Consider the following 24,442-nt stretch of genomic DNA (forward strand, 5'->3'; position numbering starts at 1 on the left):
TATAATATCATCTTATCATTACATCCCTCAAAACATTCTTGTATCACTACAAATAAGAGGTTATATATGTGTATATGTGTTAGGAAACATTCTCATGATACCTGAAGTTGTTCAGAAGGCAAAACTTAAGTTCCAAAAACAAAAGGAAGGTAGCAGCTTAATTCTAAAATGCTGGAAGCCATGCATTTAAAGCATCCAACTACTAAAATATGTAGCAAATTCCTACAAAACTTAGAGAGCCAGTAATTAACTTGTCCCTCTGGTCCATTTCTGAAAGAAAGATCTCTCCAGGTAGAGAAGATCACAATCACTTGTAGCATCAGTTCATAAGAAAATGCAGTAACAATTTCGATTCCACCACATCCAGCAGGACTCATGATACATGAGAGAGATTTACAAGTCCAAGAGTAAATCTGAAGTTTGATAAGCAGTAAGACGGGTCACTTGACGCTAAAAAAGGCAAGATGCTGAGGACGCTGGTCGATATGTTTAATGAAGAACTATGACACGCTGTAAATAGAAGTATAGCTATCCATACAAAATTCTTCTCAAATCAAATCAATCAATACTCAGATGGTGTGATCACGTCGTCGATCTTTAGGATCATTTTTACAACCTGCGTTGCCAACATAACTTGCTGCTTTTTCCCAATGAGGGTCTCGAAAACATTCTGCTCTTTCATGTCATTTGTCCCAACATCATTGCAATCGATGCCACAGAATGGATTGTTCTCCTGCATCAACCAGTCAAACAATTAACAAAATCATATCAAGTTCATGATATATATATTCCACAAGGATCATATGAACAGAAACTAGCAAATTTATCAGATTTGGCATGAACCAATGGTAATTGGATGCAAACCAACTGGAAAACCTTGATATGTAATCAAAGTGCAGATATTATGAATCTAAATATAGACTGAAAAATATTAAAGAAAAGAGCAAAACCAAATGATTCTTAAACATCTGTTTAGATGCTCTGCCTGCAAGACCCCGCACACTAGAGTGGCAGTAAGCTATGTCAGCCAATATATTTTTATGTATCCAACCGTGTTCACACCTTAAATAAGATAATATCACAAAAATAAAGGATGACAAAACCACTAGAGTACAGAATAAATTTCAGTACCAAAAATTTAAATATAACATATGGAAGGGCAAAAATCCAGATTGCATATTAGAAACTTTTAGACAACTTTACACAAATATCAGGGTAATTTGCATCAAAAGGCAAAGCAAATCTTCTTTTAGGAAACCACACAATTTTCTTTTGCACCTACAAGGGAGACCAATTATCTTTTACTTAACCATAATACCCTTGTGGTCTGGTGATTAAGAAAGAAATATGCTAAAGTACAAACACATTTAAGGCCTAACTTGTCAAATGATGAGTTAAGTACTTAATTCTTTTTCTTACAATTGTTCGATTTTTCCCTTCTATAATATTATCTTCTTCCTCTTCCCAACAACCCTTCTCTAGTATTGTCCATCATAGCTACGCTCTGTCATCCTACCCTTCTCTCAACTTCAATGGAGGAGGAGCTTTTTATCTCATGTGGAAAATGATGTAATGATGAGAAAAAAGATGATGTTCCTCCACTGTATCTTCTTATGGAGTAAGCTTTCTCATAAAAAAATAGAAAAGGGAGAATATGAAGATGAAATTATCAACAAGACAAGATGTCGGAAATGAAGAAATATTGCAAATTAAAGATCTGAGGGTGATCAAAGAATATTTTCTTTATGGGACACTTTCTGAGAAAAAGAAAAATTAATAATTATATTTTTAATCTCCAATGCTCATAACTTACATGATTTGCATATATTGATTGGCTTTAATAGATACTGTCTGCCATAATCCTCATATAATAGTGCTAATCTGCACAAAACAGTCTAAATCCACACAACAATGCAAATTTGCTCATATATGTGTGGAATCTGCACATGTGAGTAAGAATATTCCTCTTAAACTGTGGATCCCACACTTTGTCTACAGATTTTAAACTCTTGGGAGTAGATTGTGTGCTTAAAGTGTCAATTACAAAAAAAAATTGTTGATTAACTCCAAATAATATGTTACTCATCCACGGTCATTGGTCTAGATTTATTTTTAAAAAGTACGACCTTGTTATACAAGGACTGGGAAGCACCGATACTCCATTTTGGGTGGAGTATCCGTATCCGATACATTTTCGGAGTATCCTAAATTTAAATAATTAAATTTTTTTTCCAATACGGGGTGGATACGGCTGAATACGTTTTGCGTTTAATTAAATTTGTTCTCCCCTTCCCGTGCCCCCCGCTCTCTCTCTCTCTCCCTCCCTCCCTCCCTCCCTCCCTCCCTCCCTCTCTCTCTCTCTCCCTCTCTCTCTCTCTCTCTCTCTCTCTCTCTCTCTCTCTCTCTCGCTCCCTCCTCTCTCTCTCTCTCTCTCTCTCTCTCTCTCTCTCTCTCTCTCTCTCTCTCTCGGTGACGCCGCTCCCCTTCCTCTCTCGACGACGCTACTCCCTCTCTCGACCACGACGAACTAGCTCTTTTTTCCTTCAATTTCTTCTCAGTTTTTCCTCGATTTCTTCTCTCAATTTTCCATTTGATTTCTTCCACTTTCCCCTTCTTACATTCTGTTTTAAGTTACTTTCCTCATTTTTTTTTCTTTTTTTATTCCTTTACTTTTCTCAGTTTTTTTTCTCCCTTCTCTAAATTTTTTTTCTTTGAAATTGTGCAGATTTCTTCTCTGATTTTTTTTCCTTTTCTTCTTTGCCTTATTTACAGTTTAATTAATTCTATATGATCACTTAAGTATTGCATGTCTGAATTTTCAAAGATTTATTGCTTTAAACCCTCTCTAGTTGCTTAAGTATTACAATTCTGAATTTTCAGATTTATTGCTTTATTAAACTCCTAGATTAGCTTGTTATAGTTGATTTGAATGACGTGAATTCATCTTCTTAAATATTAGTATGGCAGTTATAACTAATACTAACAGTTAGATTAGTACAATGTAAGAACTTAGAATTTCTCTGTTTTATTTTTATCACAGATGAATGGCTATTGAAAGTATGAGTTCTAGTACTAGTAGTATGGCGGTAGATGAGAATGTTCTGCTTTTGAAATATATAACAAAATTAGAAAAAATAGGAGGAGGAGGGAATATGAGGATTCAGTGCAATTAAAGGATCTTATTATAGAGTAAAGACTCATGTGATGAGAATTAGAGAATGTGGAATCAAACTATACCCTAAAGTAAATAGTCAGCATATTATGGAGATGAAAAGGATAATGGAGCAAACTGAGTTAAAAATAAACTCCATGCCAAAGTCAGTACCATTGCTAATGTCAACTCAACATGGAACTTCTAGTATGCCCCTTGCAACTTCTTCTAACATGCCCTATGGATCAAAGAAGAGAAGGTTTGGAGAAACAGCTCTTGAGAAGTAATTTAATATGGCTTCTCGTAATTAATTACACAGTGAAATTGCTAGAATATTTTACTTTGCTGGGTTACCTTTTCATCTTGCTAGGAACCCATATTATGTTAAGCCTTATACTGTTGCAACTAACAGTCAAATAGCAGGTTATTTGTCTCCTAGATATAATATATCGAGAACCACACTTCTGCAACAAGAAAGGGCAAACATTGAAAGGTTATTATAATCCATTAAGGACACATGAAGGGAAAAAGGGGTTAGCATTGTGTGTAATGGCCGGACAGATGCACAAAATAAACCTCTTATCAATTTTTTGGTAGTGACTAAGAGTGATCCCATATTTTTGAGAGCTGTAAACTGTGAGGGGGAGTGCAAAGATAAATTCTTTATATCTAGCTTGATCAGTAAAGTAATTGAAGATGTTAGAGCACAAAATATGGTGCAAGTCATTGCTGATAATGCCCCTGTTTGTAAGTCAGTAGAGATGCTTATAGAGGCTCAGTATTCAAACGAAAAAGTGTTTGAAGAGGTTCTTTCCATACGAAGAAGAGAGGAGAATTATAAATAATGAGTATGCCAATTTTTCAACTACAACAGAGGGTTTTGATAACCATGATAATGCCCCTGTTTGTAAGTCAGTAGAGATGCTTATAGAGGCTCAGTATTCAAACGAAGAAGTGTTTGAAGAGGTTCTTTCCATACGAAGAAGAGAGGAGAATTATAAATAATGAGTATGCCAATTTTTCAACTACAACAGAGGGTTTTGATAACCATGACTCTATTGAAGATAGAGATATTCTTGATCCGAAGAAGTGGTGGATCATTCATGGTGCTTTTGCATCTAAACTTCAGAATTTAGCACTTAAATTACTTGGGCAACCGTGTTCATCATCATATTGTGAGAGGAATTGGAACACATATTCATTTATTCACTCAATGAAAAGAAACAAGATCACTCCATAATGAGCAAAAGATTTAGTTTTTGTCCATAACAATCTCCATCTTCTCTCTAAAATATCGACTGAGTATGTGAAGGGGGAGACCAAAATGTGGAATGTTGTAGGAGATTCATTTAATTCATTCAATGGAGCGGGTATTCCTGAAGTTGCTGACCTCTCGTTTGATGAACCTGATTTGGAAGCTATTGTATTCACTGATGAAGGCAACGAGGAGAATAACTTAGATGGAAATGAATAATTAATGTCATTGTCAATTACACTACTGACTTATGACTACTCTCATTTTGGTGTCATACAAATTGTGAAATGTTAGTGGATACTTTATAAACTTTAGTGCAATGACCTATGAGTCTATGAGTTGCTCATATGGAATGCAATAATATCTACTATTCTCATTTTAGTGCATTATTTGTTAAATGTTGATGTATTCTTTGTCTAATTGTCTTTGATATCTATTACCTTCATTTTTGCTATTAAATGCTTATGTAGATAATAGATTGATGTGGGCATCATCTTCAATTTGACCAAAATAGAATTACTTGAGTCTAATTTTGGTCTAATTATTGATTTTTTATTTCAAATAATCAATTGAATTAGTCAATTGACAGATATGATAACCTATATGCGGGGGATGTCCGTATTGAGTTATTACCTAAATTGGGTTAGTTAATTTAGGTAAGGTTTAATCAATTAGGATCCTATTAGGAAATGAATTCCTATTAGAATCTCAATTGATAGTTATGGTAAGCTTATATGTGGGGGATGTCCACATTGATTTATTACCTAAATTGGATTAATCAATTTAGGTAAGATGATCAATTAGAGTCCTATTAAGAAATAAGTTTCTATTAGAATCAGCTAGAATTAAAGTTGTAAATCTATTTAAGGGTTATTGCATGAGAAACAAGGACAAGTTGGAATAAGATTTATTTGAGATCTCTCACTTTCTCCCCTGTGGTCTTCTTCTTCTCTCTCTTTCTTTCTCTCCCTTTCTCCTACTCTGTCTTAAGATTCTTCTCTAATCTCTTCTACTTCCTTTCTAAACCTCTCTTCTTCTTCAACCTCTACTTTTTCGTTGGTTATTGCTGCTGTCCAAAAGATTCCAGTAGTGAAAGAGAATCTTTGGGTGCCCAGACGTGAAGAGGACTTAGTTTTCAAAGTAAAAGCACTACTATTTCATTTATTGGTAAACTTAAACTCTAAAGTCTTTCCTTACACCATATTTTAGGTCTTTCTACTATCAACGTACCTATTTGAGAGTTAAGGAAGCTACTGCCGTATCTGAGTGGTTTTCTCTCCTTCCATCTAGTAGTGATCCTTTTAATCAATTAACTTCTTATCGGTTATTGCTTACTATATTTTATTTTAGTTACTTGTTTGGGTCGATTGTTCTCTAAAACATTGCATTCATACTAAATTTGCATCATAGATGTATTGAAATATTAGATGCAATATTATGTATATGTTGTTATTAAAAATATAAATTTCTTTTTGTACATATATATGTATAGATTGTCATTAGAATATAATATTTTTATATAATTTTTTAATTGCCGTATCCTAGACGTATCGTATCCTATTTTTTGAGAATTTGCCGTATCCCAATATCCATATCGTATAGTATCGTATTCGTATCCCATATCCGTATCCGTATCCGTATCCATGCTTTATAGTATAAGGATGATCACAATTCTTAACAATGTGATTTTGGTTTTTTCTTTTATAAAACACACCTTTTGGGAACAAATTAACAATTTTCAGATAACAAATCCATATATTTAAGAAATCAATCAAGAATATTGTACTAAAAGTCCTTAGCAGCCATAGTGACCAATACTAGAAAGGTTCTTTACATAGGTTGCTGAGAGGAGGAAAATGAAGCAAAAGCTTAAGGCATGAAACAGTATAAGAAAAATAATTAGCTGCCCAGCTATTGTTACTTCTACAATGTGTTGCAAACTTGCACTAAATACACTTGTCCAATAACCCATTCCTCTCTCTCTCAATTATTAATCACATTACAAGGGTATTAAGGTCCAGCAAGTTTGGTTACTTTTGCAAAGGAAAATAAAAGCCAAAACTGCCCAAATATCAGAAATAGAAGCAATGAAAAAAAGAATCCTCTGAACAAGCGATTAAAAGCACAGCTAGTCAAACCAGCAGCATTTACACAGTAAGAAGCTACTACAAACTTATGTAGAATGTACCTTAATTTGTTCAGATTTGACTGCAGTGAGTGTATCAATAGGTGACAATCCACTGTTCTCTGCTAAAGCCATTGGGACTGAATCTAAAGCCTCAGCAAAGGATCTGATAGCATACTGCATGCAGGAAAGAAGAAAGTTTAGTCAACCACTTTTAAACAACATATGATAAGTTGCCTAAATATTACCTGCTCAACTCCAGGGTATCTATCTGCAGCAGCTTCAACAGCAAGTGAGCAAGAAATCTCAGCTGAGCCACCACCATAGACTATAGAATTGTGACGAATCAAATTCCTTGCCACACAAAGTGCATCATGAAGGCTCCGCTTAGTCTCCTCAATCATCATTTTGTTACCTTCAACATCACAGTTTTATCATGGTTAGTAGCATTAGATCTTACCTCCTTGAAAAAGTTGTTTGAAAAGCAAGATGGGAGAATTTGAGAATCACAAGCATACTTCAGATCAGATGCACCAACATCCTTACATTGAAAGATTGTATGGTCACTATGGTGTTTTACATTAGGAAGCATGCTCATAGAACCTGAAGTGAGTACATACGAATTGTGCATCTAAACATAGAAAAAGCATAAAAGATGGTATGATCGATGTCAAGGTTTATAGAAGGTGAGGCCAGTAAAAAGAACAGAAAATAAGATCACCAAATTGCTCTCAACAGAGCTATTAGTTGTTGTACATTTATTGAACCACAATTTCTCATAACAATACCTCCCAAAGTTCTGAATGCGGCATGTCAGAAAAGATTTTTATTAATTCAATAGAAATTTCAAATGCCTCTCCGCTGATCAATCTCCTCAGCTTGACAGAGTTTTAATAGGTAGATCCAAATAACACATGACAGTGATGCAAGTACGAAAATAAAAGGTACTCAAGATGGTTCAACTATTTTCTGAGGAATCTAATTGCAAGGAAAATAATATTAACAACTCAGAAAGGGTTGTAGTTATAGTGCACCTCAAATAGAAGGAAGTCAGCAGTATCTGTGGTCCGTTCACTTAAGTTTGCAGTAAACAAGAAGCAACTAAGGTAGAAATTCAAAGGATAAAGAAGGCCAAAGCAGACTTTGTATGACTCTTTACAGGAATTGAACCATCCCTCAACCTTCTCCACTTTTTTTTGCATGCGGTTGAATCAAGATTATGAAAATGGATTTTGACACCATTAAGTCAAATCCAAACCATTATGTCCTAAAATCTAAGTCATGTAACTTAAAGACAACAATAAACCAACCAAGAATAGTAAAAGACCAAAACTAAATCATACTTCAAGGGACTATAATCCTTCCAGAATACATCCATTGTATCTAATTTTCAAATAGATGTTCTTTTACAGCCTATCAAACCAGGAATATTGCTCCTTTTGCGTACTGAATAAGGAAGCACCTCCTTTTGCACCTGCAGATTCCCAGCATTGTCCAGTTCCCATTTCAGGCAAACTAAGCAGCAACATTTGATATATGCATCCCCCAATACCAATATACTAATTGGCTAACTTTACTTCAGACTTGTTGTTCTCTCCATTTTATATGAATTAGATCCCATAAGCAAGCTTGGAAATTTCACCAAGAACCTGGTAACTAGTTATGCACCATATTCTTAGCATTCCTAAATGACTCAATTGTTTCATCCAGATGTATCTGTACATATTTATAATTTCATATGCCATCTTAGTGTGCCAACCAGTGTTATCTTGGCAAATCTTAAGTCTTAACATCTTAATATCTGAATATCGCAAATATTTCACTAGTGGATTTTATGGGCTGTTTAATCATCCATTCACTAAGTAAATATTACATTTCAAATAGCACCAGAGAGTAGAAAGCCAATTTACATTGAGCACCAGCATTGCAAGTTTAGCATTCAATCTACTTAAGGTCATAATAATAGTATATTACTTTTCGGATATTTTATGAAGTAATTTGATATAGTTTCTACAAACCTATATTGGATAGGACTATATTCAAAATTTAGGATATTTAATGCAAACACGCAAAATTCAACTGATTAAGACAAGTGATTGATTGTGACTGCTACTGCAATGCCAATGGCCGAATGCATTAACTCGCGACAGGATCCAGCAACACATGGAAGAATTTCTCCTATAGAGAAATTAGTGACATGGTTACTGTTACACCCTTCATTAGATATGACCTTTTCTAAAAGGGAAGAAGAGTCATCTTTGTTTACCTAAGGAGAGATGGAAGGGGGAAGGAAGAGAGTGAGAGGTAAGGAAGGAGGGAAAATTTGAGATCCTCACCCTCTTAATGGAAGAAGAATTGTCGAGCTACTGTTTGAGATAAGTGTTATATGAGGAAGGATGATAGGAAGTGGATTTGCTTGTCTGAGAGATGGGGGAGTGGAAGAGGAATGTAAAAAGTGATGGAGGAAAAATATAGAGAACTTCTCCACATTTCTAATGGTAGAAGGATAATGTTGGATCAAATGTGAGGATGTATAAAAGAGGGAAGATAAAAGGAGGTGGGTTCTACTAATCCAAAGTAGAAGGGAAGGCGGGAGGGAAGAGAGGGAGGAAGGAGGGGGTGAGAGAGAGAAGAGGGAGGGAGGAAGAAAAAAAAGAACTGAGAGGAAAAACATAGAGCCTCTCACCCTCTCCATATGTAGAAGAAAAGTCAAGGTGGGGAAGATAAGAAGAGAAAATTTTCCCCCATTCTAGAGTTGTTTAGTACATAAAAAGTCTAAAGATAAATGTGTGCCACATCAACAAAATCATTAAAGATACTCAGAACAAAATAACAAAGGAGTATATCAATAGAGATCCATAGTTCAGGAGGCATTTTGTAACAAGAAAAGGATTAAAAGTAGTAAGTGATACTGCAGTGTAGTTCAAGTAATGTAACCGTAGAAGTGTAAAGTACGACGAAGCCATATATAATGTAAAGTTTGTCACTAGGATTATGAGAATATCCCAAAGACAATGGGACATATACTCAAGTTCCAAATTCTGAATCACCAATAAGACTGTCAAATTAGCTAGCCTACTATAACAATAGAATACAAAACAAAACCACTTATAAATGTAGATCAGATGCAAAGACATACCAAAATGGACTAGTAAATACTAAATAGAGTTCAGTTTTTGTGCTTTCTGTAAATCGGACTAGTTAGAGAAGATAAATAGGTCTGATAATGTATAAAGTTTTCACAAGAGAGGAAAAATTAGCTTTACCTTTCCCAACATTAGCCGAACCTTTTAATTTAAAGGAAAAAGGAAGGCTAGATCTCACTGAATTAGGATAACTAAACCTGAATAAGCACTTGTAGCTTTCGGCTTAGAGCATAAAATACATTATACAGTACACAATCACCAACTGAGAGACATTATAATTTCGCAATACAGTACTCTGTAACATAAATACACAAGCAGAAGGCAGACATTGGATGGGATAACAGTTAAGCAAAGGAATAGACCATGTGAACATACCACCACGGATAAAAATTGTCACGGCCCTGGAATTTGCACACTGTTCAATGTACAACATTCGATCTTTTGTGGTTCCAAAAGACTTCTCTCGAACTAATCCAGCCTGGTTAAGAACAGCAAACAAAGGACAAGTCTCTTCAGAAAAGTACCAAGTATATGGTATCGTTTGTGCATAAAAAATAAGAAGCTATCTTGAACCACATCAATGCTTAAGTTATTATGGTAACTAAAATACGAAATATCTCATGTGATAAAGTTAGGCAATTTTGCCGAAGCACCAATGAACAGCTATACAATTTAATTAATGACAGATAATAAAACATCGACAAATATTTTCTGAAGCAACTTTGAGTATTCTTCAAATCAATTGACCTAAACCTACTAACTCGACTCTTCATTACTAAATCCTTTTAGGAAAATGGACAACTTCTGACCCAAACAATACTACCAGGGGTTCAATGATTCGCTGGATTGGCGGGTTTTGGTTAAACTAGGCCAGATCCATAATGAATCTGACCCGGGGACTCAAAACTCTCTCTTTCTCTCTTTCACTCTTTTCTTCTCACTCTCTTTCTCCATTTCTCTTCTTACCATAATCATTATTTCTAACAGAGAGATCTTAGCTCTGGCAATCCCAGGCAACGCAGATTTAACTCCAGCAAACTCCGACAAACTCTGACATATAATTTTTTAATTTTATTTCTATATTTCTCTCAGTTTTTTAATTCCTTTCACTCTCTTTTTCTTCCTCACTGCACTATAATTTTTCACTTTTTTATTTTCTTTCACTCTCTCTCTAAGTTCTTTTCAGTGAAATTCAGTGGAAGTTTTTTTTCTTTTGGTTTTATTCTGTCTAATCTCTTCTTTTTATTCTCTCTTGCTTATCGATTTTTTTTTCACGTAATAACTTTTCGGAATCCAAATTGTTCTTTGCTAAATTATTTAATTTTCTGAAATTATAATTAAATATCTTCTGAATTATTTAATTAGCTGAAATTGAGATTAAATATTTGCTGAATTAATTAATTTGCTGAAATTGAGATTAAATATTTGTTGAGTTATTTAATTTGCTGAATTTGAGATTAAATATTTACTAAATTATTTAATTTGCTGAAATTGTGAATAAAAATTTGCTGAAATTGAGATTAAATATTTGCTGAATTTGAGATTAAATTAAATTTTTGCTGAATTATATTTTTAATTTGATCTCTCTTTAGGTATTTACATTAAAATTAAAATGCTTCCAAAAGAAAAGTCATAAGATACCAACATTGGTTGGCACCATTGCATCTGTGTTAGCTAAGACAAATAGCGTGTCTAATCCAACTGGTGTGGAAAAGAAATGAGTGATGGTGTCAACTGTTTGAAAGAATATTTGATTGGAAGACAAGTAAATATAGCAGCTTGCATTCAAGTTAGTTTGAAAGATAAAAGACAAAGGCCCATCTAATAAGTAAAAATAAGGATAAACAAACGGTACAAAGAAGAGACTCAATGATTCATCAAAAATTAATACATAACTATTAAAACATTAGTGATGATAGTAGTGAGCAGAGTGGGGAGGATGATAAAAAGAGATGGTAATGAAAGAAAACAGAAATACATAAAGAGGTGAGAAGATGAGAAGAAGCAACGGTGGTAGCTTTCAAAAATCTAAATCAGTTCATACACAGGGAGAAAGAGAACACGAGAGCAATAGTTCTAAAATTCCTAGTGTTACGAGCATTACAGTGGAGTCTGAAAATATTAGGCCAATAAATACGTATCATTAGAAAAAAAAATAGGTCGTACACAAACTACTACTAAGACAACTCTCAAAGGAATAAAATATATAAAGAAATATATTAGTAGGATTATTTCTAAATTTTTTTCTTCTATAATAATATTCCTTTCAATGTAGTTGATAGCTTTTATTATCACACCGTAGTGAAAGCTATACACAATTAATAGGGTATGATATCCCGTTTCCTAGTTCAAAAAATATTGGTGCTAAATATTTTGACTCAAAGGTAAATTAGCTTCACAATTAAATTGAGACTTTTAAAAATATTATGATGAATTTGATTATACACTGATGTGTAATGGATAGACTACATAGAACAAAAAAATATAATTAATTTTCTAGTATACTCAGGCATAGAGACAATATTTTTAAAGTTTGTGAATACTGCTTATTTTAAAAGTGTTAATTATATTTTTCAATTGATGGAATAAATAACTACAAAGAGATGTACACGCTGCTAGTAAGTATTAGTTCATTAATTTACTTTTATTAAAATATTTTGAAATTTGAATACTTACAAATTTCTACGAGATATTTTCTTAATCTAAGATTTCAATTCTTTACAAATATCAATAATGATATTGAAGTCTTGCTAGGAGTTAGAAAAATAATTAGCAAACTAGAACATGATATTCATAAACAAATCTTTTATGATAGAGAAATGAGTTATTATTCAATTAAATAATTTTATTATTATTTATTTCAAGTTTCAAAATAATCAATTTCTTTCAAAATATATTCAATACTATATTTCAGATGGAGAAATATAAATTTATAGCTAGCCAATTTCGTACTATTAATGTTGCTGAAGCTATATCCCATAACAGTTCAGCTGAATGGTGGTCATTTATAGATAGAATGAGGCATTAAATTTGACACCAATAACAAAAAAGATTTTAAGTCAAATTATATCTTCATCACAGTGTGAAAGAAATTAGACTACCTAATCTTCAAGATATGACAAGGAGACAAAACAAAAAAGAGAATCTATGCATACTCAAATCTGCATATAGATAAAGCTTTACGGAACCTACATATATTTTTTATTTTAAACATTAACACCCTTCATAAAGGATGAGAATAATTCAAGAACAATTTCAGAATTTATGAGAAATCACTAATTATAATACTTGACAATCATAGAGTAGAATCTACAATCTCGTCCTCAACACAAATGCAAATAACTTGATACTGCAAACACATCTCTCTCTCCTTATGAACACAGCTTTCCTCTTCTCATCTCAGCATATTGGCCTTATACTAGCAATATCTTAACATCATGCTATATGAGTCTTTATAATGTTTTCATTATTTTATTTAACTTCTGTTCTCAACTTTTCAGTACTGTTTAGATATTTTGAGTCTTGTATGTTACAAATAGACCAAAACTACAACAATCAGGTCTCTAACATGTTTCCTTTTCTCCCAGGACCAAAATTGAGATGGAAACTTCAAACCATGGTAACTATGTCATAGTTCAGACATAAGCAGGTCTTAAATAAGTTTTTCAACTTCATTTTTCTTATTCCTTTTTGGGGCTCCTCATCCATTACTACATACTCATTTTACTGCGCTATATAGTTAGCAAGAGGACATATGCAGCCACCTCCCACATAAGAATTGTTGCTATTAAATGTCATTGACGATCCCTAGATCTTTAACCAAAACAGTTGAGAATTGATATCATACCCCCCAACTGTAGCATGGTGAGATAACTTGATGTCCCCCCCCCCCAAATCTATTCTCTAACCAACATTAGGCACTTCCCCTTGCATTTAAAGATTTGAAGTTAAGGCTTTCCCATCTTTATCTGCCCTCTTCCTCTAACAATCAGTAAGAACCACCTATTCAGTAAGAACTGCATCATTGCAATACATGTACAACTATTGATTTCTCTACCAACCATTTGTCAATTTCTCTAGGTGTGATGTTAGGGATTCGCCCTTTATCATTATCTCTTTCCTTGAACCACCACACCCCTAAGAATCATCGTTGCACTAGTTTGTTCATATTGTCAATTCAGCTGCCTTGTGTGATGCAAGGCCCTTAATCCATCCATACCATTGTTACCCATGACTTGGCTGGCCCAAAGCAAGCTTGCTTCTGCAGTCTTTCCTTTCTCCCTCATAATTCTCCCTATTCAAGTCTTTATTCCTTGCCCAAGTTCGCTGTATTGGATTGTCTTGAAACATTTCAAATAACATTGATTTGAAACAACTTGAAATGACCCAAAATAGGACTGCCATGAGTGATTCATGGGCATAGCCTAGTCCAATATCAGTCTGTTGCCTAATTCAGGCTGGTTCCCACTAAAGTCGGTATTCTTCAGAAGGAAAAGAAAAACATGTTGCTCCAAACCGTGGATTAGAAGCACTCCAACTTAAACATTTATCATCTTAAGAAAAAAAAAGAGACAAACGTAGGCCCCATTAGGCTCTTAAGACTACTAATAAACCAATTTCTATTCCTAATAAGCAACCAAAAGGAACGAAAGGAAACACATTTGCAGAGAGCAATGTCATGTAGGGTGAATCAGGTCCATTTCTCTCTATTGGTTAGATCAAAGAAAGCCTGTTAAACTCCTTTTCAAAAGATATGCAGTGCATTTTCTCCAATCACCATGAACCCCTTTCTTTTCTATAAGTTTTACTAATTCTATGAGCTTTCAACTAGCATTGCATGTCTATTTCGATGTGTTTTTCCACTCCAGCATCACATGATTTAGGAATTACATTTCTCTCAAAATGAGAGAAAGAACTAAAAATACGACATGGAAGGCATTGTAAATATTAGTTACGTCAGAAATGTTCAGATAATTCCCTGAACCTCAAGGAAGAACCACAAAATCATAACTGAGTTCAACTGTTGAATACAACAAGGCAAGAAACAAATAATGTATTTCAATTCAATCACAATGCCTAACTCCTATGTGTGCCAAGTCATTACCTAATGGAAGGGATAAGAAATCCAAAAAGTAGAAGCAAGCCTTTAACGTCAATTCTAGCGGGTCCAGATAAGCTTTGCCTAAAACCTCATACCTTAATCTACTCAATAATATTAAGATCAAGTAGAGAGATTATACATAATTTTTAATGTGTAAATTTACCAACTGAGAACCTTCTAATTTTGTATCGAGTTTCATCTCAATAATAGATGGCTAATAATATGAAAATGAGATACTATGTTCCTCGATTTTTTTCTGGAAGCTCTTGAAATTTGGCTTATCAGTATAAAGGAACTCAGACCAAAATCATAGCTGCTTTATTTCAAGCTGACATTTATCCTTTTAATCATGAACTATGGCTGACATACCTTCCCTAGCTTTTCTGGTGACAACTCTTGAAATCTCGGAACTATTCTTCCACCTGCAGATATAACTATATGTAAGATGTTTGGCCTTCCAAATTCTTTCACTGCCAAAAAAAGAAAACTAAGTATGAGCCACACCTGTAGCAATTGCGATCAGCTCGAGCTCAACACCACCAACCCATCTAACAGCCGGCAGATTCCTATGCATCAACAAATGATTTGCTTCATCATCAAAACCCCATTGACAGATCACTAGAGTCGTGCCCACATCCTACACGGAATTTGAAGGGGAGTAAGATAGCAAAAATGATGATGATTTAGCATCACATCGTCCTACAAGAATTTAACCACTCTACGAGTCATTTAACATACAAAATTTCAGAAACAGCTGAAGAAATTAGTCATAAAAGATCAGGTTGACTGTATGCAAACAGAATAAGTTAATTAGTAAAATTTCAAGAACAGACTTAACTAACATTACCATGGAATTCAAATGTTTGCTCTGGAAGAACCAAGTCAACAGAGAGATGGTTCTTTTGTTAAACAGAAAAACTGTGTCATCAAATATTTTTACCTTGCATTTCTGAACCATATCATCAAAGTACTTCTGCTCTTGATGGCGCAAAGTTTGGAACTTCTCCACAGTGTCAATGTCGACCTTATGCTTTGTCTTTGGCTTCGGTGGCTCAAACGGGCAAGTGAGAATAGCAATTTTTGCATCTTCTATTCTCTTCGGCATCTGAGGATGGCTCATATCCTTGTCAACAACAATTCCATAGATAAGCTCAGTATCCTCCAGCTTTCCTCCAACCTTCCCTTCTACTTTGATCAAATCCAGATTTACATCTTTCCTCTCTAAATCTGCAACTGCTAGAACTGCCTTAACAGCAATCTCAGCTAACATTCTCTTACAGCGATTAACACTGCAGGACAAACATGGTGAATAACAATTAAGTAAGCAGATTATAGGATAGATGTAACAGGTAACTGAATTACATTTCTTTTATGTCCACAAAAGAGCCTCTTAGAAACTGTAAACAAAAAATAAGTTATAGAACATTAGATTTTCTAATGAGCAATTAACTTACCTCATGTTTTACGTATAAAATTTGCTTCAAAGTACAAAGTTTACAGTTTGTTTATACATATGAAAAGAATCTTATGAAATCAAAAGTTAGATAGTTTGCCCAGACTAACTACATAAAATTATCATATCTAAGAGGAATGAGTTAAGATTTGTAATTCAAAGTCTAGATGTACAAAAGTTGATAAATCACAATTTCTTCTAAAGTTCCACTAGAGTTTGGCTGGCAAGATAGGCTAATCCAATGACTCAAAGAGATGTAAACAATGGATGAAATCTGCCTAGTTTTAGTGATTTGTAATTTTGGAAGCAACCAGACTGGTATCAACCAGTTTCGACCATATCAAATGGATCAAGGATTAGTTGTATTGGCCTAAATGAGTTTTTATTTTTAAAGATTCGGATCTGATCTAAATGTACCTAACCTGGGGGATATATTAATTGATATCCCAGCTGCCTTCTTTACTCTCTCTCTCTCACACACACAATCTCCCCCCACCCCTCACGCTTGACATAGCATATCCGATTGCTCTGTATTCTGGTGAACTTGTGGGAGTGTTTCTTTTTTAATTTCTCTTCTCTCTCTTTATCTTCCACTATTTCATTACAATTTTCTTACTGCTGTAGAATAACAATGAAGAGAGAGAGAGAGAGAGAGAGAGATATACTCTTCATCTCACTTTTGTAATAGCAATTTATGAGCATAAATTTTACGAGATCCAACTCGCTCACTTTCTTTAGTTTAGGCTTCAGACGTGAGTAACTTTTATTTTTTAATACCATATCAACCGATGTACGGCTGATATATATTATTTTTTCAGATGACCGATCCTGATTCCAATACTCACTAAGAGGACTTGCCTTGCCAATCCCAAAGGGCACATAATAGTATGTATAATTTTTATTTAGTTAGATGGATGCAGAGTTATCTAATTCACCTCTTGACTGGATAATATGTTCAAGTAGTTTATAGTTGAGTAAAAGCTACAAAGGTCATGAGAAAAGATTGCCATTACTTTAAAGTTTATATAGGCTCAACAATCTTGAAACCCTAAATAGTGTTGAAGTTTCTTATTAAGGACCAGCTAGGGGGACTTTCTAAGTTTCTATTATCCTGAATTCAATGAAACGAAAGCACAACTAAAGGCCTGCAGGAGAGAGGAAAGCAAGAGGCAAGACTTGAAGAAGAAAATGAGTTTTCCTCTACCCTAACTGACCCACATAGCTCTCACAAGAAAAGATTTTTAAATTCATCATAGAAATAATATATATATATATATATATATATATATATATATATATATTAGAAAGTCTTTCATTATTCCATGACATCCTCATGATCTTTATTAAATATATAATACTCATCATATAGATAGATATTTAAATTATATTTGAGGAATCCAATAGATAAACAAAAGATATATTGTGTACCTCATACTTTCTTCTCTCTTTCATGCGTGGCATCAACATTATACTAGAATACATTTTATGAGATTTTGTGAATGAGAAAATTAAAAAAAAAAGAAATAAAAAAGCTATATATAAGCTTTCTGACCTGTTGATAGAATTCAACAGATGCAGATTTTGCGCTTGCAGATTAAACAGCACTATTTATGAAGAAAATTTACTTTTCATGAAAATTACTCTGTAGCAATATTCCGAAATGACCACCTTATAACTATAGCAACTTCACCCTACTAGTACTTCTAAATCTAGCTCAACACATCTACATTGTTATTATTTTAGCTGAGTTTGCCATTCCACGACATAAGTCCCATGATTTGGCATTTTATTAGTTCTTGTGGTTTTTCTTATATAAGATATATAACCTTTTCTTAATTATAGAACTTGTCAATACAAGTACTTAGATGCTAAAAATTTTTCTTAAGTTCTCTAATCACATCAAACTCCCATAAAAGGAAGACCATCAAACTAATTACAGATCCAGTTGATCATGTATAAAAGGGATAAATAAAATTCTAAGATACCATTGTGACATAAAACAGCAAATAACTATTGATTCCAGAGCTAAATTCACAATTACTTTTGAGTCCTGGAGATGCTACTAAGATTTTCATCTTTGACTAACCACCAAAAAAAAAAAAAAAAAAAAACTAAAGGAAACATGATGGGTTATTCAAATAACCAGAAGGAATTTATAATGAAGATGGGAAGGTGATGCCTATTTTCCACACACACAAAAAAAATGGAAGTAGTTATAAGCAAACTTACATCTTTGAGGACAATGTTGTCATACAAGTCTGCACCAAAGGCTCTATATTAGTTGCACTAAATTCAAACTTTTGAGAAATGCGTTCAAGATGCTCGACAGCAATCCTGGAGGCCATCTCATAACCTTCAGCAATCCTAATAGGATGAATACCACGTTCCAGAAGCTTCTCAGCCTGTTCTAGAAGTGCACCAGCCATAACTACAACTCCTGTGGTACCATCACCTATTTCATAGTCTTGACTACGAGATAACTCCACCATCAGCTTAGCAATCTGATTGTCGATGTCCATTTGCTCCAAGATTGTTGCACCATCATTTGCTACAAACATAAGAAAAATGAGCACTAAATTTAAAATTTTGAAACTTGTGATAGCTTTTATTCGAAAGCTCTATAGCCAGCATAAACAGTTACTTTTGATCTCTCACCCTTCTATTTCTGGATAAAAATATCATGGAGGAGCTAAAGAGAAGATATCAACAGCATAAGAAATAATAAAATCCGCAAAATATATCAGATTTACATGAAATTAGGGCATAAACAGGTTAGTTCATAACTCCTATACATATAACCTGTTTTGCACTGTATACCTCTTTTCATTCCCCATAAAATAACAAACAAACAAATAAAACTAATTATGAACTTCACTACTAATTATGACCAACTGCAATTGGGAACAAGCATAACCCACATATGCATACTATTATGAATATCTCAGATAGACTTATCCACCATTGCCATGACCTACTAAATAAGTCGGATCATCCTCAAATCCCAAAACGACACCATCTACCTGATACCTAACTCACCTCTTCTTCTTTGTTAAACCATCAAAAAAGAAGGAAAAAAAAAAAAGCCAAAACCCCATTTCTACAAACCAAGGAAGACTCACCAAAATTAACCCAAAATTCAAGCTTCCAATTACCACATCCAAATAACGACTGAGCTGAATCCAGAAAGAAAAAACATTTTACGGCCTTGATGAAACTGGAAATAAATAATACCCACATACCCACAGCAATTCTAATAATTCCTCAGATACATATATCCACCATAACCTACTGAACAAGTCAGATCACACTTAAAATCCAATATTTCAAATCCGCCCTGTACTCAACAAACAGGAAAACCCCATTGCTGAAAGCAAACAAACATAACAGAAGAACAACCCAAAATCCAACCTTTCCTTAACTACATCCAACTCCCCAAACAGAACAAATAGAATCGTCAGAATAGTAACAGAGGGAGACATCCCCATCAGCGCTGTGAAGCTCTTCTTCACGCCCTTGGTGCCACCAATCTATTTCACTAGGAAAAAAAAAATAGAAAAAGGAAATCAACAACGACGAATACCGCATTTTCTCTAACTTATCAAACATCACCAAAACCCAACCTTTCCTTCACGATACCCAAATTCCCATCAAACTCAACTGGAATAAGAAAAGAAAAAGCGCAATAAATAGGAAAGGAATCGGGGAACTAACTAAAGGTGACATCCTCTCTGAAGTATCTTATTCATGCCCACTAATGCAACCTCCAAACATCACCAAAACCAAACCAAGATCCCACCTTTGCTTCACAAAAATCGAATTTTTACCAAACCCAAGTCGCAGAAGAGCAAAACAAAACCAAATAAACCAAAATCACAGGAAATCGAAAGTAATCAAGGATACTAACAGATAGTAACATCCCCATCGGGGCTTTGGAGAATCTTATCCATGCCCTTTGGGCCGAGGGAGGTGCGAAGGATCCGAGCCACGGCCTTCCCCGCAGCGATATTGGCCTTCTGCGCGTCCAATCCTCTTAGCCGACTCTTCTGCTCCTGCTCCTTAAGTATTATGAACGGTCTCCCGAACTCGTCGAACGCTAACGCCATTGCCGCCTTCTTCTTTCTTCCCTGCTTCCTCCGAGGACTTGAAAGAAGCGAGAGGTTAAAAATAAGAGAACGCCGCAAGAAGAAGAGGGAATCGTAGGTTCGACAAGGAAAAGAGTTCTTGCCTATAAATGGTGGCGGATGCGAGTTTTGATGGGCCTCCTTATACACTAATATTTACCTTAGTAGTCCACTGCCCAAACCTTTTTTTTATAATTATATTTAGAGATTTTAACGAATCACACCCTGTATTTTATTTATTTATAATTTACACTTATTTTTGATGATTTTATAATCCGATCCTTCCTTTTCCTCTATAATTATCATTTAATGTACTGGGTTAACTTAGACGGTATTAAAAACATATTTAATTATAATATATAAAATAATCTATAAATACTTAAATTACTCTCTTTTTTTCATCGTCTTTTTCGCTTCCAGTAAAAGAAGGAGAAGAAAAAGAATTAAAGAAGAAGAAAATGAGGAAACCGAGGGAGAGCGGAAAAGATGAGGAAAGGTGATGGCGGCAACGGCGACGGTGAAAGAGGTAGGTGAGGAAGATGGTGGAGGGATACAGAAAAAGAGAAGGGATATAGAAAAAGAGAGGAATGGTGGGGGTATTTTAGTAACTTGGTTGACGTTAGTTAATTAAAATAACGTCAAGGTATTAAATAAGAATTATAGGAGAAAATAAGGAGTCGGCTTATAAAATCCCTAAAGATGGAGTGTGAATAATAAAATAGCTATAATGTATAGTGTGATTTGTAAATATCCCTTACATAGCTCAATTTAAAAAAGCCATAATATATTTTTAAAGTACTTAAGCACTTTATAAACTTGAGTGCAATCATTATCCTTTTCATCATATTTAATCAAACCCAATTTAAAGATCCTTATTATAAACAAAGTTGTAGAGAATTGGATAAACTTTCTAAGACATCTAAAATAATACTAAACGAATTTTAGGTAACAAAGATATAATATATATATCATATTTTTGTCATTTTAAATTCTATCAGTATTATTTAAGATGTGTAGGAAAGCTTATCTAATCTTCTACAACTTTGTCTTCTAATAAGGGTCTTCAAATTTGATATCTGATTTAATCAAATATGATAAAATAATTAACAATTGCATTTTAGTTAAAACCATAGGGGGTTAAGTATTTTAGTTGAAAATATATAGGATTTTTATAAAATTAAGCCAAATCACTAGAAATAAAAGTATAACTTTGCTTCTTTTTTTAAGAACAGTGAATGTTTTAATTAACTATGACAAGTGCAAAAATCACTTTAAGGTTTGAGGGTAAAATGCATCCTAGTGGGTTTGGATAAGGCTCGGCTCAATTATAATAGTAGCCTATGGAGTGAACATAGGTGGTAAGGATTAGTCTCGTGATAGTTATAGAAAATTTGAGAGCTAGGGAATAAGGAAAGTAGAAGGTGAATTTCTTCAACAATAGTGATGACTGCCAAAGGAGGGTGATGGATTCGGTTGATGATGTTGATGAGGAGCAAAGAGTTAGCCTCAATGTGGATGAAGAGCTAGCCCAACAACAGAAAGTGAGGAGAGCTACCTTAAGGGCAACGATCTCAGCCGTCAAAGTAGAGCAAAATCATTCTTAGCGGCTACTAACAAGGAGGGGCTCTCCAATTAAAGAGCAAAAAAGGAAGCTTGTGCCATCCAAGACATTCCAGCCAATATAGGAGTCATCGATGTTAAGTTTTAGGATGCCCAGTGGCGAGGGCTTCAAGCGAATAAGGCATGTTTTGACATATGAGTTGCTATTTTGTAGCTTAGAAGAAAAACTAATAAATTTAGCATTTTACGATAATTGTAAATCACTAAAGAGTTTAGATATTTTATTTTAAATATAAATCATTGATCTCATCGGCGTTTATAATTATAGTATTGATATATGATTTATGTGATTGTCGATAACCAACCAAGTAGCAGTGCGTGTCGAACGTGCCGTGTGAGCTTATTAGGTCTTTAGTGTTGGTAAATGTGTATAAAATTTAAATATTTTTATATATGTATATAGACATATCTACAAGTGTTAATAAAATTTGAAGCATTTAATCAACGTATTCGAAGCGCGTTCGAAGGCATTTGCATATGTAAAGAAGCACGTTTGGTTGTTCGAATGCACTCTATAAAGTTCGAAGGCATTTGCATATATAGAGGAGTGTTTCTGGTTGTTTGAATGCACTTGGAGGCCATTTGAACTGGGTCAACTTGCATTTGAACGAGGTTACCAACCTTTGCAAGATTTGGGATTACGTGAGACCTAATTTAACTTATATTTAATATTATCTTTATAAGGTATATAAGAGTTAGGATGCCCTAACCCTATAGCACGTTGGTTATCGATTAGAAGAGAGGTTTTTGAAGAAACAACATTTTTTACTAATAGAGGTTTTTACTCATCTTCTATATTGAAAGGATTCATCTTAAGGGTCACAAAGACGAAAAATCAATCTCAACGTGTAGTGAGATTGGAAATTAATCATAGGAAATAGTGAATCACGAGGTCTAACGATCAAGATTGTGTCAGATAAACTAATAAAAATCAATGGGTTATTTATAAGTCAGTCTTCTAAATTGCTACGTTTATTAGTGATTAGTTTGATTTATGATTTTTTACCCATCTGAGATTTTTTTTATGTAAAAATTTTGGTGTTCATTTTCGCTTTACTCATTAATTATTATTCCATATTTTTTTCATTTAGCAAAGGGTTGAAAATCATGCCTAAGGTTTTAATATATATATCCGTGTGTCTATAAATTTTTCAGAGCTTGTGGCGTGCACGTTTCTAGGAAACGGTTGTTACACTAGTAGCTCATTACACTCAACCAACATCTCACATAATTCATCTGTATTTAGTATGAGAAAAAAGAAAATAACATACTATGTTTACTAAAGTACATGAGAAATTGTATTGCTGAACTCGTGGTATAATTAGCTAGCAAACTTGGATACATTGCAATATTAAATGTATGGGTTTTTGCACCAAAAAGTCACTTGGTTTTCATTTTTGTGAGTTACATATGTTTTTGATTTGCAGATGAGGCTTTTTTTCCTTAGTTTCTTCCAAGTTTGCCATTTTGTCATTTAGTACGTATAGAATATTAAAGGGACTACATAAGAGAGAAATGATCTGTACCTTCTTCTTCTTCTTCTTCTTCTTCTTCTTATACTTGTGTCGATTCTTTTTCTTCTTCTTCTTCTTCTTATACTTGTGTCGGTTCTTCTTCTTCATCTTCGTCTTCTTTTTTGTTATTTTTCTTTTTCTTCTTTTGCTATTGCTATTTTTTTTTATCTCCTAATTTTTTTTCTATACAAGTCTCTCTAAATGCTCTTTCATTAATACAGTAAGAGATTAATTAGAGATAGTTTAAATAAATAAATAAAACTTAATCAATATTTTAAAAAGAGAACTTAATTAATGTTGTAATAAATTATAGTATCTACTTAAAAAACTATTACTATCAAAATTTTATACTTAAACTACGAATTTCATACTTAAACTATGAATTCTTCGTTCCACTGCAAATAGATTTCGATTATGAAGAAACTTCGAATAAAAAAAGTTTTAGATCATGATGCCATAAATTTTATCTAATTAGATAATCCCTTGCTCGAGCATTTCCACCACCAATTTACTGATCTCTTCATTCTGAATATACGGGTATCGATAGGGCCGGACATTTGCTGGTTCAGCCCCTGGAATGATCTTGATGCGATGGTCATGCCGACGAGTCGGCGGTAGTCCTCGGAGTTCCTCAAAGAGATCCTTGAACTCCTACAGCAGCTCTTGCATGTCAGCGGCTATTTCCCTTGGTGGTGGATGTTCTGGTTCAACAACAACCATTTGCAATAGTAGAGCTCGGTCTCCTACACAAGAAAAACCCACAAGTGGTTGCAATGTCAACCCTTGCTGCGGTTGATTTCCATCCAGCAGCACCCTTCGACCATTCCTCCGAAATGTCAGTGTGAGGTTTGAAAAATCAAATGTTACGGGCCCCAAGCTTTAAAGCCATTGAGTCTCCAAAACAATGTTGGCACCTTGCAAGGCCAATGGATAAAGATCCAATGTGAAAGTTTGGC

General features: G+C 34.1%; 1 protein-coding gene across 1 annotated transcript; it reads right to left on the reverse strand.

The window, feature by feature from the left end:
• LOC140765581 (T-complex protein 1 subunit epsilon) lies at positions 1–20,470 on the reverse strand. The gene is made up of 9 exons (XM_073104740.1): positions 20,136–20,470; positions 18,461–18,779; positions 15,719–16,067; positions 15,283–15,415; positions 15,148–15,200; positions 10,053–10,155; positions 6,780–6,946; positions 6,595–6,708; positions 1–733 (listed from the first exon to the last, which is right to left on the reverse strand). The coding sequence occupies exons 1-9, from the start codon at positions 20,332–20,334 to the stop codon at positions 563–565; spliced, it is 1,608 nt and encodes a 535-aa protein (XP_072960841.1). The 5' UTR covers positions 20,335–20,470; the 3' UTR covers positions 1–562.
• Between the last annotated feature and the right edge of the window lie 3,972 nt (positions 20,471–24,442).

The sequence above is a fragment of the Typha angustifolia genome, chromosome 1 (assembly GCF_048772165.1).
Source record: "Typha angustifolia cultivar Huaian chromosome 1, ASM4877216v1, whole genome shotgun sequence".
Taxonomy (NCBI): Eukaryota; Viridiplantae; Streptophyta; class Magnoliopsida; order Poales; family Typhaceae; genus Typha; species Typha angustifolia.

Excerpts from the sequence above, each read along its gene's own strand:
- LOC140765581 (XM_073104740.1), bottom strand. The coding sequence starts at position 20,334 with ATGGCGTTAGCGTTCGACGAGTTCGGGAGACCGTTCATAATACTTAAG. Across the intron at positions 15,416-15,718 it reads ATATGGTTCAGAAATGCAAG|GATGTGGGCACGACTCTAGT; the intron begins GTAAAAATATTT and ends AATTCCGTGTAG. Across the intron at positions 6,947-10,052 it reads GACAATTTTTATCCGTGGTG|GTAACAAAATGATGATTGAG; the intron begins GTATGTTCACAT and ends GTGATGTTGAAG.